Below are 27,570 nucleotides of genomic sequence, written 5' to 3'. Positions count from 1 at the left end.
CTTTCTGGACAGTAAACATCTAGTTAAACGAACATCCCGAACTAGCCAACTTGAGCATCGTTCTAGAAAAATTGAGCTTAGTGAATGTGCGTTTAGTATAGTCCCATATTAGCCTGTGTAGTCCGCATAGACTAATCTGGGACAACACTTTCCGCCCTGGCAGGGTTTCATTTAAGAATAGACTTTCTTCAAACAAAAATCCATAAAAGCGGAAAGTGTTGCTTCTTATAAGCCTGTGCGGACTGCAACTTTGAAAATACCTATCCAATATAAGAGATACAAACAACACTAGATTTTATCCAACAATAATAGATGCATTTTACTAACAACGACTGATCTTGTATTTGAATTTTAAAGAGATTTTTAATGTGTCGGCATTGTTTGTACCAACAGTTTTTTTCTCCAAAATCTAGATCAGTCTGGGGTAAGTCCATTCATCAGAATTTAAAATAATTTATTTAGATCTGAGTTAAACACTAGAATATTTACACAAATTTGCATATACAATTTTGATATTTTTTGCCCTTGGGAACCAATAACAATAACATTTATAAAGGAATGCTTTAATGCAAAAGATGACATAAAATCTTTCAACAAGATCTTTAAAAAAGCGCAATAATTTAAATACATGGAAAAATTACAAATGTATTAAGCAGCCTTGAACAGTAATAAAATCTCACTGAAATTCATTTTAGTAAATTGGCTGTTAATAGCTGTAGCAATATCTGGTTCAACTGAAAAACGTAGCATGCTTGCAAACACACATTTCTTAATAGATGTTTATAATTGGAGATCATTTATACACTTTTTTGGCGTCTTATTAACTCTTTACAAATTAGATACGTATTTTTACGCATTTGTAGTCCTTAAGAAAGATACATTTATTTAAAGACCTTCCTTACTAGATTCAAGTTTTTAAGGCGTCATTTCCAACCCTTAGATACTGCTGAGCAGAAAACATGAACAATGCCAGTTACTCGCAGGCTGTTCTGGTTTTATGCTATTTGCACATAGCCATTTTCACTTTGCTTCAGGGTTAAGACAAAAGAGAAATCGTCCATTTTTTCAGAGACTTTAAGGAGTGACTTGATTTCAAACATTTAAATGGCAGAAAAAGTACATCTCCAGACCAAACGATTTTTTATTGAAGACATTTTCTTATCTCTTTCTTTTGTAGCCTTGTGAAACATTTGGAATCAGGTCTAAATACTTGAATTTTTTTTTAAAGACATTTCCTTAAAGGAGCTTTGTGAATCTTGACCAAAAGGTGATTCTGCTATAACAAAAATAGCATTGCAGTAAGGAAACATTTGCAGTCAGATCTTCCACAGTCCCTTACAGCAGTTTCAATAGGCTTCCTGCTGCAGGCTGCCCCTTTCCCCAGTCCAGCGTTCCTTGAGGTCCACTTGACACCCAAGGTCCCTAAGGGCTGCCTTTGCCTCGTCTTCACAGGATGGAAGGGCCCGAGCCCGGTTGATCAGTTCCTCTGCACCAAACTCCAGGAACGGGTCACACAGCTCCCGGTTGCGTGCCACGATGTTCCGTACTGCCATGCATGCTTGCTTCTGTGCATGAAAACAACAGTGAACAAAGCTTCAAACTATACAGGAACAAAATTCAATAATCATAGTAAAGGAAACAAGAGATGTGTGTTTGTCAAAAACACAATGCCCCCTTTTGCGCTGCTTTGAAATAAAATTTCAATATATCATATATATTTTTACTTTTGATCTTGAAGGATGACCTTGACCTTTCACCACTCAAAATGTGCAGCTTCAAGAGATACACATGCATGCCAAATATCAAGATGCTATCTTCAATATTGCAAAAGTTATGGCCAATGCTAAAGTTTTCGGACGGACACACAGACAGACAGACAGACAAACGGACTGACATTTCAAGTGCTATATGCCACCCTACCGGGGGCATAAAAACATTCAATAATCGATGTTGTTTAATCATAATAGGTATTATGAATGTTCTTAGTTCAATTACATCAGAAGCATGAACATTTCCTTATTATAAATTTAGAAATTCATTAGAAAGTCCTCAATGGTGTTTTTTAATAGATACTTATCACAATTACAAAGACTGACATTCTATATTTTCCATGAAAACATGTGTCACAAACAACAAACACTTACATAAATTTCAGTGACAGTTTAATTGGGTTGTAATATCAAAGTTTATTATTTTATGAGCACCAGTTTATTTCCAGGATTTGAGGATTGTTAACATAAACATAATTACGATAGATTAAATTCCATAAGCGTGTTACCTGAACTATCTCGTCTTTGGGGTGCACTTTCATGGCCTGCAGTATCATTTGGTGACCATCATTGTCCATGACAACAGTACAGTGGTCCGGCTGACGTAACACAAATGTGGCAATAGCTAGGCATCCTGAAGCACACACTGTGGCATTGCCTGAAAAATTATGTATCTTAGTAATGCGCAATCTATTGGTGTATGATTATTTCTCTTGAGTGAATAGTAAACTGACAAAATCATGCCCCCAAAACATATAATGCCTACCAAATTAAAAAAAAGTTTTGTGCAGCATTTATAAAAACTGTTTAACAATTAGTACAAGAGGCGAATATTCAAAATCAAAATGGGCCACAACTCTGCATTTCTGTGATTACTTGATTTATTATAACCCTACAAGCACTATTACACTCATGTTCACAAATGATTACACCTGGCTATCTTTAATAAGGGTCATAACAATAATAACTGGCCACATATTTACCTTGATGCTGAGTCATTGCTGCCAGAACGAGCGGAACACCACCTGCCTTCACTATGGCAACCTTGATGTCATCGTTTCCCGCCAATGCTTTCAGAACAACCAGTGCCTGCTTAACAATGCCCTACAATAATGAAACATAAGGGAAGTTAAGTCTGGTTTTACCCTTTCCCACTTAGAAGCAAAGTGAAAATGGCTATGTGCAAACAGCATAAACCCAGTACAGCCTGCGATTAACTCCCAGTCTGTTCAGGTTTTATGCTGTTTGCTGCTTATCAGTATTTTAGGTTTGTAGATAAAGCCTTAAAAACTTGAATCTTGTAAGAAAGGTCTTAAATTAACTATAACTTTCTTAGGGACTACAAATGCGCGAAAATACGTATCTTAGTGGCAAACAGTTAAGTGAACAAAATCAAGCCCTAACTGACTAAATGAAAACCATGTTTGGAAGAGGTGATGTCTGGCTGGAATGACTCCATTGTTAGGTGTAGTTCAGTATTAGGTGTACCTTATAAAGCACACTCCATCGTTAGGTGTAGTTCAGTATTAGGTGTACCTTATAAAGCACACTCCATTGTTAGGTGTAGTTCAGTATTAGGTGTACCTTATAAAGCACACTCCATCGTTAGGTGTAGTTCAGTATTAGGTGTACCTTATAAAGCACACTCCATCGTTAGGTGTAGTTCAGTATTAGGTGTACCTTATAAAGCACACTCATAATGACTCCATCGTTAGGTGTAGTTCAGTATTAGGTGTACCTTATAAAGCACACTCATCATGACTCCATTGTTAGGTGTAGTTCAGTATTAGGTGTACCTTATAAAGCACACTCATAATGACTCCATTGTTAGGTGTAGTTTAGTATTAGGTGTACCTTATAAAGCATGGCTGGAATGACTCCATCATTAGGTGTAGTTCAGTATCAGGTGTACCTTATAAAGCACACTCATAATGACTCCATTGTTAGGTGTAGTTTAGTATTAGGTGTACCTTATAAAGCATGGCTGGAATGACTCCATCATTAGGTGTAGTTCAGTATTAGGTGTACCTTATAAAGCACACTCCATCGTTATGTGTAGTTCAGTATTAGGTGCACCTTCTAAAGCACACTCCATCGTTAGGTGTAGTTCAGTATTAGGTGTACCTTATAAAGCACACTCATAATATGAGGTGATGCCTGGCTGGAATGACTCCATCGTTAGGTGTAGTTCAGTATTAGGTGTACCTTATAAAGCACACTCCATCGTTAGGTGTAGTTCAGTATTAGGTGTACCTTATAAAGCACACTCCATCGTTAGGTGTAGTTCAGTATTAGGTGTACCTTATAAAGCACATTCATAATGACTCCATTGTTAGGTGTAGTTTAGTATTAGGTGTACCTTATAAAGCACACTCATAATGACTCCATTGTTAGGTGTAGTTTAGTATTAGGTGTACCTTATAAAGCATGGCTGGAATGACTCCATCATTAGGTGTAGTTCAGTATTAGGTGTACCTTATAAAGCACACTCATAATGACTCCATTGTTAGGTGTAGTTCAGTATTAGGTGTACCTTATAAAGCACACTCATAATGACTCCATCGTTAGGTGTAGTTCAGTATTAGGTGTACCTTATAAAGCACACTCATAATATGAGTCGTGATCTGGAAAAAGCACATAAATGCATGTGCACAAAGTGTCATCCTAGATAAGCCTGTGCAGTTCTCACAGGCTAATCAGGGACAACACTTTCCGCCTCAACTTGATTTTCATTGACAAGAGAATTCCTTTAAATATATATTCCATAAAAGCAGAAACTTTTGTCCCTGATAGCACAGGTAAATCTAGGACTACACTTGACACACATGCATTAAGCCCCCTTTTTCCAGAGCGAGACATACATTATTACAACAAAGTGTTTGAGCCCTACCTTATAAGAGATTATAACTAAGTGACTGGGCCGTACCTTATGAGTGATATTGGCGTGGAAGGACTTGAGAATGAGGTCCAGTCCCCCCAGGTCCTTCACTTCCTGGCAGAACTCGTCCCTCACCACCAGCTTGCTCACCGTGTTAAACAGCTCTGCTTGCACACTCACATCATTGGTGTGCTCTGTGTATTAGAATAGCAAAACAAAGTGTTGTAAAATTGAAAAATATCAATAAATTTTGCAAGCTGTCAATAGACAAAATTCAGACATACATGTAATGACATGACAATTATTAACTGTATCATATGTTGGTTAATTAAAGCAAACACTTCAATATTTTTTTATGTAATACCTCACTTAAACAAGTTTCTCTTGAGTCATACAACAATAGTTACTGAAAATATGTGCTCAATTAACATACTTTACAACAAATTAATCTTACGCATGAATATACCATGATACAAAAACAGGAAGTAACCATAATCAGTTTGTTATCATAATTGTAATGGAATCATTGTCCAAGTTATAGAAGGTTCACTTTTAAATTTTTTAATTTACTTAAAATACTTCCAATTTGCCAGAAAATAAGAAAGTAAATTAAATATATTCGAGCACCATTGCGCTCATTTAGAATTGAGACTGATTTCAAAGCAGACATCATTATACCTTTGCAGATATCGATAAGTTCTCGAAGAGCATCCCCTTCCATCACAATCTGTTTTGCATTTTCATGAGCAGACCCAAAAGGAACTCTAACATCATCATCCTGAGTAAGAACTCTCAAACCAAATGCAACTTCTTTAACGATTGTAATACAAGATTTGTTCTTTTTCAATACTTTTACAAGTTCCTTTATAAGATCTAATTTGACAAATATTCTTCTGTTCATTTCATGTTTTGTGCAGTTCAGTCGTACTAGTCGCACTATTAACTCTGTAATTAGCCGGTCACAGTTTTCATCCTTCATTATGTTCATAAACTCCTCTGCCCCTTGCTGATCTAATAAATCTGGTTGTCCATTACATAGGGAACACATGGTTTGCAATGCCTTGACAAACAGGTCTTTGTTCACATTTTTGTATTTTTGTATCGATTTCAACAGCACTTTGTAAGCATCGTTCTTTCCTGCAAAGCATCTCCGGGACAAATCTACATCACATTCCTGCTTCACAACCTCTAAGTTTGAAACATCCACATCTTCAGGCTGGTCTGACGAAAGGGAATTCAATGCTACAATCACTGGATGGACTACTTTCTCACCATCAGCACTGTAGAGACTTGGATCTCGAATTATCATGGCCAGATTAACACCCTGTACAAAAGAATACATAAATTACAATTACGCTTTTCCATATAAAAAGTATTTTTTGTTAATTTCATTCAATAAATACATATTACATCTACAAGTACCAAGACATTTTTATTCTGCTTGAATAAAGTACACCAGTACTGCACTCAGAATTTACATGTAATTTGAAAAGAATAAAAACACTTGGCACAAGCAGACAACTATTAAGAATGGTCATCATTTTACATAAGTTTGTATAAAGGATACCAGCTAAACATTTGTGATATCTCTAGCATTACTTTGAGATGCACACACAATCTGAGTTACTGCCCTTGTGATTACAAACCCTACCTGTGATTCAAACTGTTGAACAGCATCCGTGATTGCCGCTCCAATTGTCATTTCAAATTCCTGTATGTTTTCTTTGACAACATCATCAAATGTCCCTTGTGTGACTTGCTTGGCCATTCTCAGCAATAACTTTCAACCTGAATAAAGAATCCAGCTAAATCAAATACTTGTACATGGATGATGGAAATTCAAATATTATTCCTGTTAATTCTGATTAGGTATACCATTACAGTAACTAAACCTTTATAAATAATATTATATATTATTTGCAACCATACTGTTATCTATCATTGAACTTTTAATTGTCTGCATAAACCTTGTTTGATCGTTTTTCCAAAAGGGGCATAACTCAGTTTGATTCTGAATGTAAGTCAGACACCCATTTGATGGTCCAGACCATAAAGAAACAATATCATGCATTGACAGAAAATATTAACACGATTGCCCTCAAGAGCTCACCTGTTGTCGAGGTAGCAACAATTGTAAAAGACTTGACATGGTGACATAGTTTGTGACAGGGTTGGCATATTGACCGGTCAATTGAGTATTGACTGGGCCGGCGGTCAATACCCGGTTAAAACCGGTCAATACTGGTCATTACTGGTCTTTACTGGTCAATACTGGTCAATTGAAAATTGTAGCATTTAAACATTACAAAGGAGCCATTTTATATTAAATCAATAATTATTATGTAATGAATAAACTTTTTTTTCTGAGTTATTTATTGTAAAAAAAATCTTTAAAGCTGTAAACAGTTACTTCTTTATTATTTATGGAAACAGCCTCAAATACATAAGGACTAAGGCAATATCTTTATCTCAGTGTATCACATCTGTATTATTACTATTGTAGGTACCATAACATTTCACTTATCTATTGATATATCTATTTGATAAGCAGATGGACAAACAGAACTCTTGTGTATTCTAGGGTTATAAATCTGGCCTCATAGTTGGTAATATAATGCATGCAGTGTTATGTCTCTGATATTGACAATTAAGCAAATCTGCCCTTAGGCTATTTCATATCACTCACACAAGAAGATTACATTGTACTTGCTATTAATTTAATAGTTTCTTCTAACTTGTTTCCTTTCTGTATTAAGAGTTTTTTTTCCCTTTCATATTAAAAAGTTCAATTGGTATTCAAATGAATAAACAATCAAAGTTCTTGATTTTGCCAACAAATAATGTTTTCCAATTGTGGGTCTACTCTTCTTTTCAATTATTTTTTTCTTTTAATAATTATTTCTTATTATGTTTTTTATTCTTATATCAATAAAAAATTAAAGTTTTTTTTCACTATTTTGTTTAAAAAGTATTCAAAGAAATCAATGCAAGAATACGTGACAAGTAAGGATTGTGTCAAAAAGGTGCCATTTAAGGCCCTATTATCAGTTTTGGGTGCCCCAACCTGTATAGGTGAGAAGACTGTTAGAAGACTGTGGGGACAGTGGGGTATGAGGAACAACTCATACACAGTAATTGACAGGTTCTTGTTGAATCAAGCACAGAATTATGTGAGCATCATAATTCATTAGAATTGAAAAAAAGTTCAATCAACCAGAAAAATCAAATTGACCAACTTTGACTTATATGCAAAATTTTGAGAGATTGGCCTACAAATTGCATGAACAGGTATAAAATAGTGGGTTTTAATAGCTTAAGACATTATTGGCAACATGTCTGTTTAATTTATATTATCAATATTGTTTAATAAGGCATGGAAATTAAATTAAAATTGAGGGTAAAGTTCAATCGACCAGTATTGACCAGTAATGACCACTTCAGGAGTATTGACCGGGGCGGTTTTAACCGGTAAAAACCGCCGGTTAAAACCGGGGGCGGTCGATTGGTGCCAACCCTGGTTTGTGACCCTACATGACATGTCCTTGATATTGAAACGATATACATTCTAACTGAATCCAATCAGGATTAAGTAATAAATGTGGCATCTAGAGTGGCAAAATGGACATTCTAAGATTTGACTTTGTGACTTAGTTTTTGTGATTCAAACTTCAAATTCAAACAGCTTATATATTGTTAAGATAAGCATCTGATCAAGTTTCAACCAGGTTGATCAAACTCAAGTTACTCTGTTTCATCAAGATTGAGTCATGAATCTGGCCTGTAGAGTGCTAAAAAGATCATCTGAAATTTAAGGTGGTGACTAATTTTTTTTACTCATGTGACCCAGATTTAGACTTGCCCTAAATAGTGTCAAGATAAACATTTTGACCAAGTTTTATGGTGATTGAGATATTAATGTGACCTCCAGAGTGGTGACAAGATGACCAAGTTTTAGGAATCATAAATGTAGCCTCTAGAGTAGTAAGGTTAGTCTAAGACTTTGCCCCATGACCTAATTTTTGGAATCACATGGCCCAGATTTAAACTTGGCCTAGATAATATCATGATAAACATTATGACCAAGTTTATTCAAGATTGAGCCATACATTTTGCGTAAAGAGTGGTCACAATGGTTTTCTAAGATTTGACTGGTTGCCAAATTTGTTTACTCATGTAACCCAGATTTGAATCTAGATAAATATTTTATCAATCTGGCTTATAGAGTGGTTAATAGCAGGGATTTCAATTGAAGCAAAATCTTGCTTTTTGAAGCAAGTACTTTTAAACTTTCTCACTTTCGACTTTTGCAAATAATATCCCTTACATCATTTGCATCAGAGGCTGAACTGAAGCTTAGCACATTTTTGGATGTTATTAAAATGACATTGCAAGTCATGCTTATCTAAACTGATACTAAATAATAAATGTTGTTCATCTAAACATAAATTGCGACTGTCGATTTCAACAACTTTAATGAGTTGAATAAACTTATCTTATTTAATATTCATGATTCCCTTAAATAGAGCGTAGCCAAATGTCGATTACTTTGTTTACATCAAGAATGTGGCTCTCGTGACGACGTCACACGCATGCTCTCTGAGTATTTTGTTTAACAAACATCACTATGCTTGAAAATAAATACAGACATGACTAAAATGAGTAAAAAACAAATATAATTGCCTTTTAAAATCTAACTTTAGCTTAAACACAGGTAATCCAATTTTAGCCCTATTCCTTTTAATTTTTTCTGTACGCTTCATTAAAATTGCAGAAGACTCAGCTAGTGTAAACACAACAAATTCATGTATATATTTATTTTTAAGACCATTCTTTTACTTTTTCATGATTCCCAGAAAATGTTGGATGGAACAATCTGCGGGCACATCGCAAAAATAGGTGACTAAACGAGACAGATAGACACATGTTCAGTGGGTATACCTTGTCCAGATTGGATGTTAATTTTATCAAATGTTTTAAAAGTAACATAATGCCTAAATTTAGTTTGTACACATTGCAAACATGTGTGTTATTGGAATTTTCAATTCTTCATCAATTTTACGTGTAAATGTTTCTCAAAAGAAGATTGACCGATAAAACAGAAATTTCTTAAATTATATTTTTTTTTTGGTAAAAATTAAAATTTCTGATTCAGTTTGTATAAATGTGTTCAGTGAATCGAAATTTCAAAGTTTTGTTTGCCTAATGCCTATCACAATCGAGTACTCATGCTTCTAAGTTAATGCTTTTTGGATGTGATGTCTTGATACCAGGTAAACAACGCAGGTAGTGGATGTTATTTGCTGGTGTATATGGAACTATTGGCTTTGCATGTTACACATGCTGTAAATAAACAATTTTGGTATTGATTTAAGCACAGGCATTTGGCATTAGCTACTACCTCCCATGGCAAAAAAAGTTTGTCAAATTTTTTTATTTTTTTTTACTTATATATATATAACAAGGTATGTGACTTAGACACTTGAATTGCTGATTTCGGCATACCAGCCAATTTCCGAAGCTCACTACTCCATCAATTTTCAACTGATTCACACAATTATGGTATAAAACAACGCAGAAGACTTCATTCTAAATAAAAAAAATGATGCATGTTCGCATAAGTCTACCGTAAAGCAGTCATAAAAAAACAAACAAATCCGCAATGCCTGTGGATTTAAGGAGAATGAAATAAATCTTTAAAGGTAAAATGTTTATTGCGGCACTGTTTGCATTAATTCAGAAATTCTTTTACTTGTTTTCGTAAACGCTAGCTTCACGGTTATTGGATGATATTATCTTGTAATCAACCATCATAATCATAAATCGTGCATATTTTGACTTTGACTTTTTGAGTTTATTATTTATAGAGTTCCATAATTGTGAATTGGAAAACAAACACGACAAGATACACACGAAATTTAAAATAAACAATAAAGCTCACCGACTGCCAAATGAATACAGAACAATCGATAACAGAATGATCGAGAAACCAATTACTCACAACCCTCAACACATGCAGAACATGTTTTGACAACAAATGCCGTGATACACAAACCGGAAGAACAACGCCACAAAATATAGGCCGCAGTTGAATTACGTTAATGAGTTATTTGCCAAAAATACATACAAATTGATGAATACATTGTGATAAACTGATATGTCAAAAATATTTTTTCGAAATTTTATAATTATATTATGAAAGCAAAAACCTTTTGCGGAGGAATTGTAATTACAATAAAATTATGTGTAGTAAAATTAGCAACGGTCTCTATCATAGGTGAGTTTACACTAAATCAAATTCCCCAATTTGAAACGACTAACTTTCAAGGCATTTCCATGTTGATTTTTATTATTACTATTTTAGATTGTGAAAGCCTGGAGTCAAATTAAAATTGAAATAATCTTCTTACGAAAATTGGATAAAAAATATGTCATGTAATTTCTAAGAGAATTTTATCTCAAGGCAGACTCAGCAAACAGGGTTTTGGCAGCGATATTTCGACAAAAGCACAGTATTTAAATAACCGCACAGCAAACACACATACCATACAGAAATTTTCCACAAAAGTAATGGGTGAGATTGCTGATAGGCGTTTGAACCAAAAAATGAACTTTAAAAAAAGGAAATTCTTTTAAATGAACCACGGATACACGATGTATACAATATTATTAAGAGGTATATAATCTATGGTTGAATGTAAAGCCCCAGTCCACGGATCAACACGGATCAAATCCGGCACGATCCGGCGTGTGAACTGTGTAGCTCCGTATCGATCATTGTAGGTCCTTGAACGCCTGGGAAAGTCCTTGGGGCTCCTTGAGGCCAACACGGCAGTTTTGGGAAGTTCAAAACTGCCGTGTTGATCCGTGACAAACCGGGACGATGACAGCATCCGGAATGGTCCGTGTAGCTGCCGTTTATGATCCGTGTACAGCCGTAATTATGCCGCAGTTGTCCGTGTACGTCATTGACAGTCAGGGAACTTATTTCAGTGAAGCACGTTGTAATTATATGGTATTAATTATATAGAGCATAGGTAGATAGTGTGTTGAATTGGGGACCGTTTATCGTGTAAGGCGTAGGAATTTTATCCGGTGATCCGAGCCCGATAGGCTCCAGTTTAAGCTCTGCTGCGTTTGAATTCCAGAGGTTTTATTTCTTCGCCGTGTTTTGTATTTCTTCTTGCTCTTCGTGCACAACATAGGGTTCTTCTTGAACCAAACGTCCGTATGCCCATCCCCTGTTCCTCTAAAAGGACAAGGGGCGTTTCCTTTTCATTTTAAGCGTCAGTTTCCGTAGACGGTACTGATGCTTGTAGATCTACTTTGGAAGCTTATGTGGATCTCAATCTGGACATCGAGTTTGTTTCTTATTGTTTTGCTGTCCTTTATCGCTAGCCGATGGTGTAAGTAGCGATTGTTTAGGAATTGGAAGGCCCACTTTTACAGTACGCTATATTTTGACTGGTATTTTGACGTTTTAGCTTTGTGCACGGAAAAAATGTGACTACATCGAGATCTGCACAATGATTTAATGGCCGCTTGAGGGTGTGTGCATTTCGGAGTACAGAAGGCAATTTCGCGCCTGAGGCTGCATTGCGTGAGTACCTGGAGTGTATCCCAGCACTCCTACCTGGAGTGTATCCCAGCACTCCTACCTGGAGTGTATCCCAGCACTACTACCTGGAGTGTATCCCAGCACTACTACCTGGAGTGTAACCCAGCACTCCTACCTGGAGTGTATCCCAGCACTCCTACCTGGAGTGTATCACAGCACTCCTACCTGGAGTGTATCCCAGCACTAATACCTGGAGTGTATCCCAGCACTCCTACCTGGAGTGTATCCCAGCACTCCTACCTGGAGTGTATCTCAGCACTCCTACCTGGAGTGTATCCCAGCACTCCTACCTGGAGTGTATCACAGCACTCCTACCTGGAGTGTATCCCAGCACTACTACCTGGAGTGTATCCCAGCACTCCTACCTGGAGTGTATCACAGCACTCCTACCTGGAGTGTATCCCAGCACTCCTACCTGGAGTGTATCACAGCACTCCTACCTGGAGTGTATCCCAGCACTCCTACCTGGAGTGTATCACAGCACTCCTACCTGGAGTGTATCACAGCACTCCTACCTGGAGTGTATCCCAGCACTCCTACCTGGAGTGTATCACAGCACTAATACCTAATAAATTTATTTTACTAACGAACTGTTAGGCGAATTTTGAATCATACCTGCAATGTCCAGCTATTTTGTTTCTGATAGACTTCAATATTCGTGTGGTCTTGTGTTGTAATTTAAGCGACCAACCAAACTTACATGCTGTCGGGAACTGATATTGAATTCGGATCGCTTAGGAGAGAAGCGCGTGTACCAACCACTGCGCTAACCGGCCACCCGAATTGATGCGATCTCCGAAACTCAACTTTCTGTAATAAAAAATATTTTCGGTCCGGGCAAATCGTGTTTGGTCCGTATCGCTGCTGTGTTTATCCGTGTTGTTGGCGGGTAGGTCCGGAATGGTCCGTGTAGAAGGCGTGTTGGTCAATGTTTATCCGGTGCTATCCGTATCTCTGCCGTGTTGTTCCGGTACGGTCCGCGTTGATTGCGTGTTGCTGCCGGGACTGTAGTGTACGGGGGTTTCCATATTGTCACGGAGATAAGCGTCTTTTGATGACCGTCGGCGCTAAAAAAGATCCCGCAAACTCCAAGGATTGTCACGTATCGTCTCGGTTCTGGATCCGGGGTGATTCGGGACTTCGTTTCCATCCGTGCTACTATGGGACTGGGGTTTACCCTAAAAGTATTCAATTAAACTACTGTATTAATTTTAGTTTATATATTGTGGAATTTATCATTTATGTAACTCCACAGAGCGTATATTTCAATTGTTCTATAAGCAATTTTGTTGCAGAGTTGTCGTTCCGCTCTAATATTACATACAACCAACAAGAAACATGGTCGTAGCGCGACCGAATTAGTTGTTACTTGAAATATGCGCGTCATATAACGAATCAACAGTGTTACCTATGGCCCCCATTGGAAAATGTAGACTAGGATAATGGATCGTTCAAGAAATCTTTCTTTTTTTATTCCGTTTTTAAATTTTCCACGAAGAACTGACGAGATTATCACAAAGCAAAAGCAGAATTACCCAATTAAAAGTTACGATAAACTTAATGTAGAGTTACAGAGTTACACAAGACAGCAACCCATAAAACAACGTGGAATCGAGAAAGCGAAAAAGTTTCAAGCTGCGCTTAAATACCAGATTTATGTGCTATCGCAGGATTTGTTCATAAACAACACATTGGATGACACTGAAGGTGGTCTATCTATTTACTGGTATTCACACGACGAACATTATTACACTGTGAATTTATAACCAAATTGACAAGCTTTTTTACCAGAGTTGTTTTTGTCAACAATGTAAGACAGGATGTGAGGGCAAATATTTGCAACAATCCTTGTATATACTGCCATAAACTGCACACGGACAATTTGATTTTTTTGTTGTAAGATATGCAATAGCTATTTTTTAAACGAGACATGTTTCCAGATGTTTACAGAAAGATTGTTTTATTCAGAATATGCTTGAAGAAACCAGCTGAAGCTGAGGATGAAATAAACAGACGCCGGCAAAGTAAGGAAATGAAGTACATATCTTTTTACTTTGAATGGATACACAATGACTTGCTTCAGTGTCCAAGTCAAATTGTGTCGCGTTCTGAGAAAACAGGGCATAATTGATTTGCGTAAAGTGTCGTCCCAGATTAGCCTGTGCAGTCCGAACAGGCTAATCAGGGACGACACTTTCCGCTTTTATGGTATTTTTAGTTTCAATGAAATCCTTCCTTACCGAATATCAAGTTTAGGCGGAAAAAGTCGTCCCTGATTAGCCTGTGCGGACTGAAAAGGCTAATCTGGGACGAAACTTTACGCACATGCATTATGCCCAGTTTTATCAGAACACGACTCAATTATGAAAATCATATACTTTTCAGTGATGCTGTGGAGTTCAAGGAACACAGGCAACGATAAACCTAAGCGACTGGTTATTTTTAAAAGATATTTATAGGGCGACATTGATTTGTCATAATTTGAAAGATTATGGCATCGATTCTGAAATTCCTCCACGGTAGAACACTGTTCTACCTTAAGTTATATCGACCATGTATATGTCAATCAACATGCCTGTATATAACAGAATGATGATATTTACCTAACGTTCTACATACGCTGTCAGCGTGTATGCGCGGATCATTTGGAGAGGCGGATATGGCGAAATGATATTTCCTAATTTATTTAATAGAAAAAAAAGCAGATGATTTTTTTAACAAAACCGTCCAGACATTAGTTTCAATGATCCAGATCAAACCAGGTGATAATTATTTTAATTTGACAGAATTTGTATGTATAGAGTAGTATTAAAGGGACCTTTTCACAGATTTTGGCATGTTTTGAAGTTTGTCATAAAAAGCTTTTAATTGATACGGACCTAAAGTACGATGGCATAGAGGTGACATTCATTCCTCTTTTTTAAATTTGCACTCCTCTTTTTTTTCTATCTCGTGGCCTTGACTTACTATCTCGTGGCCACGAGTTATCTATGTTGTGGCCTCGAGTTACTAAGTCGAGGCCACGAGATACAAAAAAGAGGAGTGCAAAACTAAATAAAAGAGGAGTGCAATTAAAAAAAGAGCGGTGGAGTAAATACAAGAAGGGTGCATTAAACAAAAGAGGAGAGAATTTTAGCTATCTCGTGGCCACGAGTGAGTCAGCCAATCAAATTGTGCGTAACTTGTGCTGGCCACCATATGGAACAATTTGATTGGCCGACTAACTCGTGGCCACGAGTTAGCGAAGTCGAGATCTCGAGATAGCTAAAATTATCTCCTCATTTGTTGATGATTACTTCCCTTTGTATAAAGATCACCATGAACTACCACGTGGAACAATTTGATTGGCTGACTTTTGAGTAGTGTATATAAGCAATCGTAGTAATGTTACAAAATACAATGAGAACAACAGAACATTCCCAATTATTCAATCGTTTCGCGTTTGTAACGTTTTATAATTTTCAGGTTTTTAAATCGTCAAAAGATGCATATAATGGATATGTTAGATCAAAGTAAATGTTAAGTATAACTGTTACCTCGCAAATGTCATAAGAAATGTGCGAATTTGAAACAATGTTTAAATGTTCAATTTTGTCAATTAACCAAAAGTGAAACGGTCCCTTTAAAAGAACAATTATATTGTATAATTTGTGAAATTGCTTACGAAGACTTATTTCATTTTGTATGAAATAGTAAAACACTGTTTGTTTTATGTGTAAAATTATCGTTATTTTATCATATTACTATATAGAATGCGTAAAAACTTCCATAGCCTTCTTTACTAGTCGCCCCTACCCAACACCAATATGATATGCAACATTTACTTTATGCGAGACAAGTATTATGACCAGACAATTGGTTATCCATACATTATTTAAATACATAGAAGTAAAAGCTTTCACAACACGGTTGAAATTCCGTACGTGTAAAAGTGTAGAACTTATTTTAAGCGTACATGTAGATAAAGTAGCGATATATATGTACACGCACGGTTAATGCATTCATTCCGGGCCATACGCGTCCAGTTTTCATATGTATTTACCAAAAAATATCAAACCTGATTACCAAATAGAACCTTGAAACAGGAGAAATTACAATTACAGACTTGTGTTTATGAGGTGGTGGCAATACTCTGTCTGCCAATGAATGCTCAACATTTTGTATCCAAATAGAGATTGCCACATGCTTTGACAACGACATCTGACGGAGTTTAAAGTTAAGCACTCTGATGCTTTCCCTCATCTGTTAAAGAACTCCATTCACATTATCTACTTAGCTCATATGGCAACGTTCTGCGAGATCAAATAGTAGAATCAATAGATTTAATTAGCTTACTGCTTTATATTAAATGCCAGAGATAACGCATTTCCGTTTCGTGGCTTAACTTGCAATATGCAGTGCTGCCCGTGAACTGTTTTACGACAGCCACCGTCAAGGCAAATATTTGCATTTCTCTCGGATTTTGTGAAACCCCATCGAGGAAACAATACGATTCATTAGTCTCTAATTTCATTTCAACTCCGCGCAGTGGCATTGATTTTCCTATGATATTCTTGAAAATTAAATTAGCAAGAGCCAATAAACGCGAAGTTGGTTTGTATTGCGCAGCTCATATTACTCTAATAAAAATAAATAATTTAAAGTTTGAAAATGTTAACGTGGTTGTAAAATCTCGGTAAGGGAATGATTAATACGGTTTGCGAAGCAGAACAAATATCATTTATCCTTCCGTTGGGAATATTAGGCACCATGCGCACTGACAGTCGTAGATCGTCGGATCGTATCAGCCCATTAGAGGCATAATTTGTTTTTTTTTCTTGTATAAAAACAACAGAATGTGTGGCCATTTTGTCCGTCCATTTACCAAAAGTAACCATTTTAACGCGCTTTTGGTAACTGGCAATCTTTAAAACGTCGCCACACGGATTTTGTATTGGTTATATAAAGCACAGTCATAGAAGTAAATGGTGTTAAAATTAAAACGAAAAATAATGATGAATCAACAATAGAAACGTGCACTTATTTGCTTTTGAATTGTCACGAGGTTTATTTTTTTTTAAACAATTGTGTACCGGTATTTCTTGAAAAATATTTCGACTTAATGACATGTCTTTTGACCTTTAAAATTTGACTGTAAATCCTAAAGAAGGTCTACATCGACCATTTGAAGACGGCGAACCGTGTTTTATTATTTCCTTGTTATATTATTTGCATTGTATTGTATTGACAATGTCTTAATATAGACAAGCGGATGTTAATATTAATTTTTTAAAAGATCATGGTGATGTCACTTAAGAATATAATAACATTCATATATTTAACGCTTGACAGATGTTATAACCATTCGTGTCACGTAGGACATACAAATAAAGGCGATAAATAGCTCCTGCTACAAATGCAATGAAGCATCTTTAATTGTGTATAAAATACATAATACCTTTTACTATTAAGAAGAAAACATTTTTTAGAAAACAAAGAAGTTAATAATAAATGTAATCTTTATTTACTGACAAAAGGGTCTTTCAGTTATTATTATTATTATTATACCGGATTTATATAGCGTCCTTTTCATGCAAGAGTGCACGTTCAAAGGCGCTTTCAGTTGTATCGACGTCATTTAGATAATCATTTAGCATAAGCAATTAATACACTCGACGTCGAATTTTGTAAACTGCAGTAGATGTTGAAGTTGTTTGAGTCGTAGATCTATGTGTTTCTTGCTTATTTGACCACAAAAGAGCAACTAGTAGAAAGGTTAATCTCAATGATAATGAAAACGAATACAACTACTGCTAAACTGTACGTTTGCTACCATACTATTTGCCGAAACAATTTCATTATTTAAATACTTTACAATAAAGTCTTCAATTCATATTAAAATATTTAAGAATGGTTTTAAGTTTTTAATTTTTAAGTACTTAAATGACATCAATCGATATTGAAAAAAAGAAGTTGTACATGCTGGTATGTATGGAAGATTAAAGATCTGGAGACTATGTGAACAAATAATACAAGAACTATAATTGGAACACATCCTCACCATACCGAAATACACCCGGGTGTCGCACGTCTCGATAATTGGTACTTTATATCATTGGCATGCCAACCACAATTCCGCTCGATGGCGATAAATTAGCGTATTGGTAAACCAACCGTGCTATTATCTGTCTCATGTATCCCTTTTAGTTTTCTCCACTAATGTTCACGTATACCGATCCCGATAGTCTTAATAATACGATTATATCGTGTACAGTTATATTTGTATGGCAGATATCATCATCGAAGGTGTGCAAGACCAGAGCCAAAAGGTCGCGGCACGCATCTTATGGCTGGAATAGCCATCGGGGTGCTGGTTTTAACGAATATGAACGCGCTGTGTCGAGCGTTGAAATGATTGAATAATCTTCACTGGAACATTTGAGACGGCGATGATCACAATGAATGCAATATGGGCGCGTTCACTGCATGACAACGGTCATTAATATTTCAGAAAAGTTTGCAGAATGTGAAGACTGGACATATCGGCAAAGCGGGGAACGTATTTTGTTTGCTTTCCGAATTCGATTATGGAAATGTGTGGACAGTAAAAATGAAATGTTTGGAATACAGTTGTTGGCGTCATGACTGTTTTAATAACTGTTTATTGGAAGTAACCAAGCCAAAGGTTTGTTATTAAAAAATTCTATTTGTCAACACTATTGAAAAATCGTGTGAAATAGATTTAGTATTTAGATACAGTATTAAGTCCTATTTAAGTCAAATATATATAATTTGTTTTTGTCACACTTACAAAAGTAACAAAACATTTTATTCAATAGAATATGGTAATAAAACATTTTCATAATATGTTTTTCATGTATTAGATCATGACTGCGGTATTACTAATATTACAATAATTACTTTTCCGAAGACTTCTTTACGTCTGAGGTATATTATAACACTGCCATTATACTGGTGTTTAAAGAACATTATAACTCGAGAAAAGGCATATAGGCGATATGTGTTTGCATTTCCTTGGCACAGTGTTATGATGCCTTAATGCATCTATTGTAAGGTTCTTTTAAATAAGTGCCGTAAACAAAAACTCAAATAATTTCATGTGCCTTCTATTCTCTTAATCGATCTTAACCTAACTTATGGAAATAATTATATTTATCATTGTATTCCTTTTATACTTCTGGCGTGTGTGTTTTTTTTTGTTCACGCATTTCACTTAGGAAATGAAGAGTACACATTGCTTATTATGTCAAAGATTGACATACTTTTACGAATGGTGGTCTTAAACTTAAGTTCACGGTGTAATAAGCCATGTACAATTCATTTACTTGTATATATATATATATATATATATATATATATATATATATATATATATATATATATATATATATATATATATATATATATATATATATACTTGAATTCATAATTGTAACATAAAATTGTGAAACAAATGTTATATTTACCAGTTTAATCGTTTCTTTATCGTTCTCTGTAACTGACGGATGTTGAAGCTCGCGAATATTTTTTTTTAAACAGAGTAAACAAAATTGAAACAACTATCAACTAAAAAGCCGACAATAAGCATCACGTATCCAAACAATAAAAAAAAACCAAAACAACAACAAACCTTTTAACCTTTTTTATGGGATGCTCTCATTATAAAACAATATCAATAACGCATTAGCGTATTCTGTAATTGTACGAATTCTCCTGTTGTCCCATTTTACATCTTAGTTGTACGTTATCTGATACAAGGGATATACCAAAAATACATCATAAAACATACATGTATATATTAAAATCCGCCTTACATATATATATATATATATATATATATATATATATATATATATATATATATATATATATATATATATATATATATATATATATATATATGTATATTTCCAACGGTTAAATATTACACGTATTTATTCAATAATGTATTCAATTATGTACGTCTGCACTCCTCGAATTTCGATACATTTGGAGTCTTGCAGGATAATGAATCGAGTGGTTTTGCAAAGGTTTCAACTGTTTTTTTACACTATAACAATGACATTTTAATATAATACATTCAATAAAAATGAATAAATATGGATTATAAATCAGTTTATGTAATTATTACAATGTGCGTATTTAGACTAAACAACACAACCATTTCAACAGACCACAATTTCCAATAATACATATTGGAACTAATGGTTTATCCACGTCCATTCTGTCATGTAAAACAGTATATCATTCAATGTTATAAACGAATCATGCTTTATAATTTTGGCATTTCCGTTATAGCGCAGTACGTTATCTGAAAAGTCCACGGATGACAGCTCCTATTCGGAATCTTCATACTGACAACAATTAAACTCTCAATCAGATACAAGTACTGGTCATGTTAAAGAGCTTCTTGCCTTCAGAAATAAGCCGATCATCTCGTTCTTTTATGCATCATTAACCGAGGGGTTGATTTCCCGCGAGACTGGTCGTACATCAGTAACCGATGCAAAACGTAATAAAAGCGTTGTATGGTATTTGAAGAACCTGACTGCCTTCGATAGAGTCATTGGTCGGACAGAAGTTTCTGTTAAGCATAATTTTGTTTCATCTCATCAATTGTATACGAAACTGTGGAATACTCTAGAGGCCTGTTGATTAAATCAGAGGTGAATATTTGGTTGGTCTTCATTTCATAATCATTCCAAATGAAGGTACCATGTTGGAGACAGCGCGCTACATTGGTAGTGAATTACTAATATTTCTAACGGCGAAATGGATCTGTTCTCCCTTACAGACGTCAAATTTGTTGAATAATGTATCAAGATATTTTCTTTCACACTAACGTAAGTAGTTCATGCTGACGGATAATTATTCCAAAAGACTGTCTATACGTGATATATGACACTCATATCTTTGTCGTCATTATTGTAAAGAAAACTTATAAAAATGAAAGCAATGTCCACAAATTAATAATTGCAAGTAATACGTTCGTCGTATTACGATTTGATGAAGAAATTCTTTGAATATATATGACAATTTGCTAAAAACTTGAATATATTTTCCTACACCTGAGACATAATTGAAGCAAAGGAATCTTGAATTTCTTGATAATACATCAATAACCTCAGAATGAACATATGTCATTAGATAAATATTTGACGTAAAAAATCTGAATCTGAAATTACTGCTACTGGTTTGCTTTTATAACGCCTTCAACTCTATTATTTTTATAAAATTGGTATACATAAGAAAACAGCCGTAGGACAAAATCACGATTTGTCATTCAAACTTCTCTTGTCGTGTCAGGATTTTGCATTACATTCAATAAACAGTCATGACATTTGTTTCCTTTATTACATCTAGTATTTCACGATATTTGTGTCATAATGTTAAACCATTTTAACTCGATCACGAAAGTATCTCTAAATATAATTCCTGGTTATTACACTGCATGTACAAAAGAAAAACCGACACCTGAACTATGTCGTGATTTCCAATCAGGGTGTTGAATCAACGGTGTTTTCAGGGGTTTACACACGGGCTGGACAGAATGTAATCACACCGTTAAGAACTTGAGTTTTTCGAATATCTCAAGTTATTTAAATAACTTTGCCAAAAAAATCTTAAGTGCATAAAATACAGTTGTTCTTGCAGTTTGTGCCGATATTTTATAAGGTATAAGAATAACTCATTGAATACGTCTGAAATCGGTGTAAAAAATTCACGTTGCGTAAAACATAACCTAGTAGTACACATCAAATTTTGAACGTAATTCTTTTGTACTTCACATTGCCATACGCATCATAATCGGTCTTTTATGCACTATTTAATTTTTTTTAAATGTTTAAAAAGTTATTTGAAATAAAGCACCACTTACAGATGTGTTTACACCCATTAAAGTAAAAAGGGCAACCCCACACAGTCACGTGATCCTGTACCCTGGCAATCGGATGAGACAATGTGCACTAAACATTTTCAATCGGATTTGTTATATACACATGTAACAAATTTACCGGTAATCAGTAAAAATGAAAATTTCCCTATCGATAAGAGGTAGCATATAAGCGGAAACTAATAAGCTTCTTTTGTGTTTGCGCGGGAGTGCAAGTACTTGCACAGCTGAAAGGTCAACACACACTTCACACAGGCACATGCTAATGTACTCATTTACTTTAGGCTTATTAACAGTTATGAAAAATTAACAGCAAAAACAAGTTCTTTACAATCGGAAGTAGAAAATATAAGCAATTCTTGTAGCTACGTTTTGTCAGTATAAATGCTTCAAATACGGGTGGATTATATATACAGTTATATGATTTAATGAAATAAAATAAAATAATGACGTGAAGAAAAATATTTAATATAAATATATATAGCTTTACTAAGAAATATATTTAATGTTGGAAATGTTTGTTGAGTGTATTTAAAGTTTAATGCAAATGTCACAATTTTTGAATATATGTTGACCAAAATGGCATTCGAGTTTTTCAATGAAAACCCCAATGATTACTAATAAACATTCAAAGTTGACGCGAAAGACCTCATATTAATTTGAATCAATCTTATAAAACGTGAAATGCCTGTAGCATCATTTTTACGTTGATTAAGAAAATACTGAATATAATGTTGTAATTACATGTATGAAAGTTTATCTTAGAATACACATGATGTGCTTCTATGACCATGTTACTTACAAATTATTCAAGTGTTAAATGTGATGAATAATTTTTCACACCTGCCCTATATATTATATTATTACGTTTACTTACAATTAATTACACACTTACTTTTAGATCTATATTTATTGATTTCATCTTTACAAATGTTTATGCTTACAATTTATAATTGTTAAATGGAAATATTTTGATTGGTTTTTCAGATGAAATGCTAAAAGCCGTGCCGGTGCACCAACTATTCCACTGGCATCAACACAAATGTCCGATGAACAGGAAGCGGGGGTCGACATGGATGTTGTCGTTGCTAAGGTGCTCACAATTGTTGTCATCACCAGTCTAACCGTAATTGTAGGTCTATTGCCGTGTCGGCTCGTCAAGCACTTCCGGCGAAAAATGCTCAGAACAAAGCAGACGATAGATAAAATGGTGTCTGGTGCCAAATGTTTCTCTGGTGGTGTGTTTCTCGGCGTCTGTCTTCTGCATTTAATACCAGAAACACGTAAAAAAGTAGACAGTTTATTGGAACAAATTGGTTCAACAACAACTTATCCAGTTGCAGAGCTCTTGACGATGGTTGGCTTTTTTGGAGTTATATTTGGCGAACACACGATACGATTTTTGTACGTTAAAACCAAGGAAGACTGGTGTCTCCCATCGTCCGACAATGATAGTTATAGTTTTGACCAAGAATACGGTTCAAACAATGGCGACCTTGGTGCGGAGAGATGTGACCTGATAGAGTGCAGAAGTCTACGGTCCATTTCAAATCATAGTCACTTAGATGCGGACGAAACGCCTACGGCAATTGTTCACAGTGTGTCTGTCACAGACGAATCTGTGCCAGTTGCGAGAATGAATGTCAACGGGTTATATCCTATCAACCAGACAATAACTGAATGCTTTGAATCTACACGTGCTAACAATGCAAAAAATACTATAGTAACCACAGTTACTGTAGATACAGATAATCCAAAGTATAACACCGCAACGGCTGATGAATTAATAGAAGAGTGTCCTGAAACTCGGAGAGGTATAGGGTTGACTCAAGAAAATCTTCAAGATCTAGAGGTTAAGACTGTTGTGACAGAGATCAGTCGTAGCGAGGACACGAGTCGAGGTCACATACAGTCAGCGTTTCTCCTAGTTGCCTTGTCTTTTCATGGTGTCTTTGAGGGCATGGCGCTAGGGCTTCAAGTTCTGGAATGTGACGTCTGGGTGATGTGTGTTGCCATAGTTATTCACAGAATTATATTAGCGTTCGGAATGAGTCTTCAGTACGCAAGAAATAATGATAGAGCATCGACAATTGTGTTTTCTATAAGCACTTTTTCCATCATTTGTGTTGTGGGTATCGTCATAGGAATCGTTATATCCGCCGGTGCGCAACTTTATAGTGACGTCAACGTCCCTAACGCTATTTTGCAAAGTCTTGCCACGGGAACCATATTTTATATAGTTTTTCTGAATATACTTTACAAAGAGCTGGACGGAAATAGAGACGTGAAAAAGATATCATGTACGTTTGTTGGATTCGTATTCATGGCCATCACACTAGCGGTCGCCAAAGGTTAATCAATAATTCTTTCAGTTTGACTCTATTTTGTATTTTAATCTTCTAATGCTTTTAATCGCGAGCTTTCATTTAAGAGACGAATATGGTATACACCTATGGTCACTGTTTTATAAACATGATTCATTCTTTACTATTATTGGTAAATGATGCATGCAGGTGAAGTAAACTGTTTATTTGAATTAATAGTCAAACTAATTAAAGTCATCATAATTATTTTGAGCTTAACTATTAGAGTCGTCTAAGACTCTTTCCACACCAACGTTTTCATAGATACTCATATATTAATGCAACGTGTTAAATCATAACGTACGTCATTTAGTAGAACTAAATTATTTATTTATGCTTTTAGAAGCACACTTGTGAAGGTATACAATTTCGTGGAGTCCAAACGTATTTTGATTGTTATTTCAAGCATTAAAAATGTGTTCAATAAATTGTTCTACTTTAACCGAACAGATTGGTCAATATTGGAAAATGAACGTTAATTGAGACATATATTTTTGTACCAACTGTAGACTGAAGACAGTGTTGAGAGTGAGAGAGTTGTAAATAGAAATAACACTATTTGTTATATTTAAAAGTTAGAAAAGTCAATTAAACGCACTTAAACTCATAAATCCATTTTATTCTCCAAAATGATGATCACGTGTGTGATAACGCCATTACAGTGATGAAGATATTAATAAAAACAACATTGACATATCCCTTTTGCACAATAATTACCCGTAGTTTCAGTCGTTATGGAGTGTACGCAAACGAGACAAACAAAGCGTTTACAAAACCATCCATAAACAACTAATTGGAATGAAAACATGGGAAACTACAGTTGGGACTCGTAAAATCCATTAGCAGTAAGAAGTTACCAGTTCATTGTCAAACTATTATTTTTTAAATGCATCTTTTAAAGTAATATAAATCGTGTTCGTACATTAGTTCCTCCAGGAAGGAATGTGATATAATGATGATATAATGTATTATATAATGCACCGAAAATGTTTGTTTAATACATACATACGTTCAATGCACGTTAGGTTAGGTTCTTATTGTGGTCAGAAGTTTGTTGGAACTAGATAAGTCATGGATACATTTACATTTTGTACATACTACACGGTGCCAGAAACAACGTATTGAAAAATACAGCGTTATTAAAACTGATTTATTTAAATATACAGTTAAAATATTCTTGTCCAATGTATGTATGTATTTATTTTGACATTGCGGTCAAGGATAACCCATGAAAGTGCAAGCACTGATTTCCAATGGGGTCCTTTGGTTTTGCTGAAGAGACAGCAAGCCGAAGAGACAGTATTGGGATACAAGGAATCCGGGTGCGATACCCTAGCTCTTTGCGAATAGATACCATGGTCCTTTTTCGTGCTTAGTGTATAGCACCGATACACGCGAGAATGACCTGGGTTTCATACCAGAACATTTCTAGTTGGGTGGGAAACACTTGAAGCATTTCTGAAATTTCCAGTGCCCCGGCTGGGATTTGAACCGGGGACCTCTGGAATGGTAGACCAGAGTGTTACCACTCGACCACCGCACCACTAAAACATGTTTAACTTTATTTGAATTTACATCTTACCAGAAGCAAAACTAATCAAGAAGTAATATATCTTAGAAACCCAAAAGGGAGGACATTATGTTAAAAACAAGCATTTGAGTTTTAATCTGGTTTTTAAAAGCCGACATCTGGAAGCAATAGAAGATTAAATCATTTATTTGTAGTGTTTATGCTGCGAAAAAAGATCCAAAGCTTCCTAATCATTAACAATTAAACTGCTAAGGGCATAAATTAATTAATTAATTTCATGTGCGGAATGTCGCAGAAAACAGGTGCGCTGATTACAAAGTTACACGTTTATACACAAAAGCATTAAATGTACTAGAAACATGCACCCAAAACGATATCAATTATTAGTAGGTGTTTATTATTTTCATGATTATAATGGAATTCTTTCAAAATTAAAGAAGACTTGCCTTTCGTAATAAGGCATTTTTATTAGGTGCGTTAATTAAATTACACATTTTATTTTATTTTGACGTCATGTGATTGTGACGTCATTTTCTTAATTGTATTACAAAATGTTTTACTCCTGATGAAGGTCTTTAACCGAAACGTTGAGTAAAGTGATATTGAAAAACAATGAAGTTGTTTCTCTGTTTTCTATAATTATTTACTGGACATTTTATTCCATAAACACTCAACATGCTCGATCAAGGCTAGTGGTCTATGAAATTGAGTTCCCATGGGCGACAACAGAGCATGAAAGATCTAGGAGACTCTGTCGTGTTTGAAATAATAAATGCCGTGTTTTGCATTATGTGAAATTGTAAGTCTGCGTATGCTTGATGTTTGTCATGCTTTACAGGATATATGATTTAGAAATGTGTCGTTTTTCTTTTCAGTGCATTAAATGTATTTTTTAAATATTGGCATTTATATACTTATTAAAATGTTAACCATTATCTACACATTAATAAGCATTCGATTTGTTTCCCCCCTCCCCCAAATATGATGTTTATTCTACATAAACAAACATGGGCCACAAATGTACGTTGCAAAAGTACACATGACTTAAGAAACGGAACGCACTTAGGTATTTTTATAACAACATCCTTTTTACGATATCTAAGTTAACATCAACAATTTAGACAACCGAAAAATCACAATCATAATCACCATCATCACCATAATCGCTTTCTCGTGATTTGTCCACGATTTTCAGATTATCTTCATTTAGGTTCATTGATTCAGTAGTCGTCCTTGGCGTCATCATCATTATCATCGTCTCCTTCATACACGATGAGCACCAACAATATCATAACAATAGATCAGCTACTTATTACGCATCCAAGTTTTATGTAGAGGTGGTGCATTGACGTATGATTGTTCGTGATCTTGGTGATACCGAAACAGTCCAAAGTAATATAACTTATTTTAATTGAATCGGATGCGTAATTAAACCCAACCGGAACAGAAAGGAGTATCAAATAATAGACCACACATATTCAATATGTTAGATCGTCGTGTCACCAGTTAGAGTTTGACCTTG

The 27,570-nt window shown here is 35.2% G+C and overlaps 2 protein-coding genes across 3 annotated transcripts; one reads left to right on the top strand and one right to left on the bottom strand.

The window, feature by feature from the left end:
* Window positions 1–547: 547 nt before the first annotated feature.
* On the bottom strand, window positions 548–10,786 carry LOC127851204 (armadillo repeat-containing protein 6-like). 2 transcript variants are annotated; one of them, XM_052384831.1, is made up of 7 exons: window positions 10,646–10,786; window positions 6,299–6,435; window positions 5,326–5,971; window positions 4,696–4,841; window positions 2,753–2,873; window positions 2,279–2,427; window positions 548–1,565 (listed from the first exon to the last, which is right to left on the bottom strand). In XM_052384831.1, the coding sequence occupies exons 2-7, from the start codon at window positions 6,413–6,415 to the stop codon at window positions 1,347–1,349; spliced, it is 1,398 nt and encodes a 465-aa protein (XP_052240791.1). In that variant the 5' UTR covers window positions 6,416–6,435; window positions 10,646–10,786; the 3' UTR covers window positions 548–1,346. The 2 variants fall into 2 exon arrangements, with proteins under 2 accessions (XP_052240791.1, XP_052240790.1); XM_052384830.1 differs by having other exon boundaries at window positions 10,586–10,717.
* Window positions 10,787–18,490: 7,704 nt separating this feature from the next.
* On the top strand, window positions 18,491–26,984 carry LOC127851124 (zinc transporter ZIP1-like). The gene is made up of 2 exons (XM_052384685.1): window positions 18,491–18,926; window positions 23,142–26,984. Exon 2 carries the CDS (start codon window positions 23,197–23,199, stop codon window positions 24,508–24,510), a length of 1,314 nt encoding a protein of 437 aa, XP_052240645.1. The 5' UTR covers window positions 18,491–18,926; window positions 23,142–23,196; the 3' UTR covers window positions 24,511–26,984.
* The last annotated feature ends 586 nt before the right edge of the window (window positions 26,985–27,570 follow it).

Source organism: Dreissena polymorpha, chromosome 11 (genome assembly GCF_020536995.1).
Source record: "Dreissena polymorpha isolate Duluth1 chromosome 11, UMN_Dpol_1.0, whole genome shotgun sequence".
Taxonomy (NCBI): domain Eukaryota; kingdom Metazoa; phylum Mollusca; class Bivalvia; order Myida; family Dreissenidae; genus Dreissena; species Dreissena polymorpha.
The sequence above is the reverse complement of the archived record's forward strand: the minus strand, read 5'-3'. Positions and strand labels throughout refer to the sequence as shown.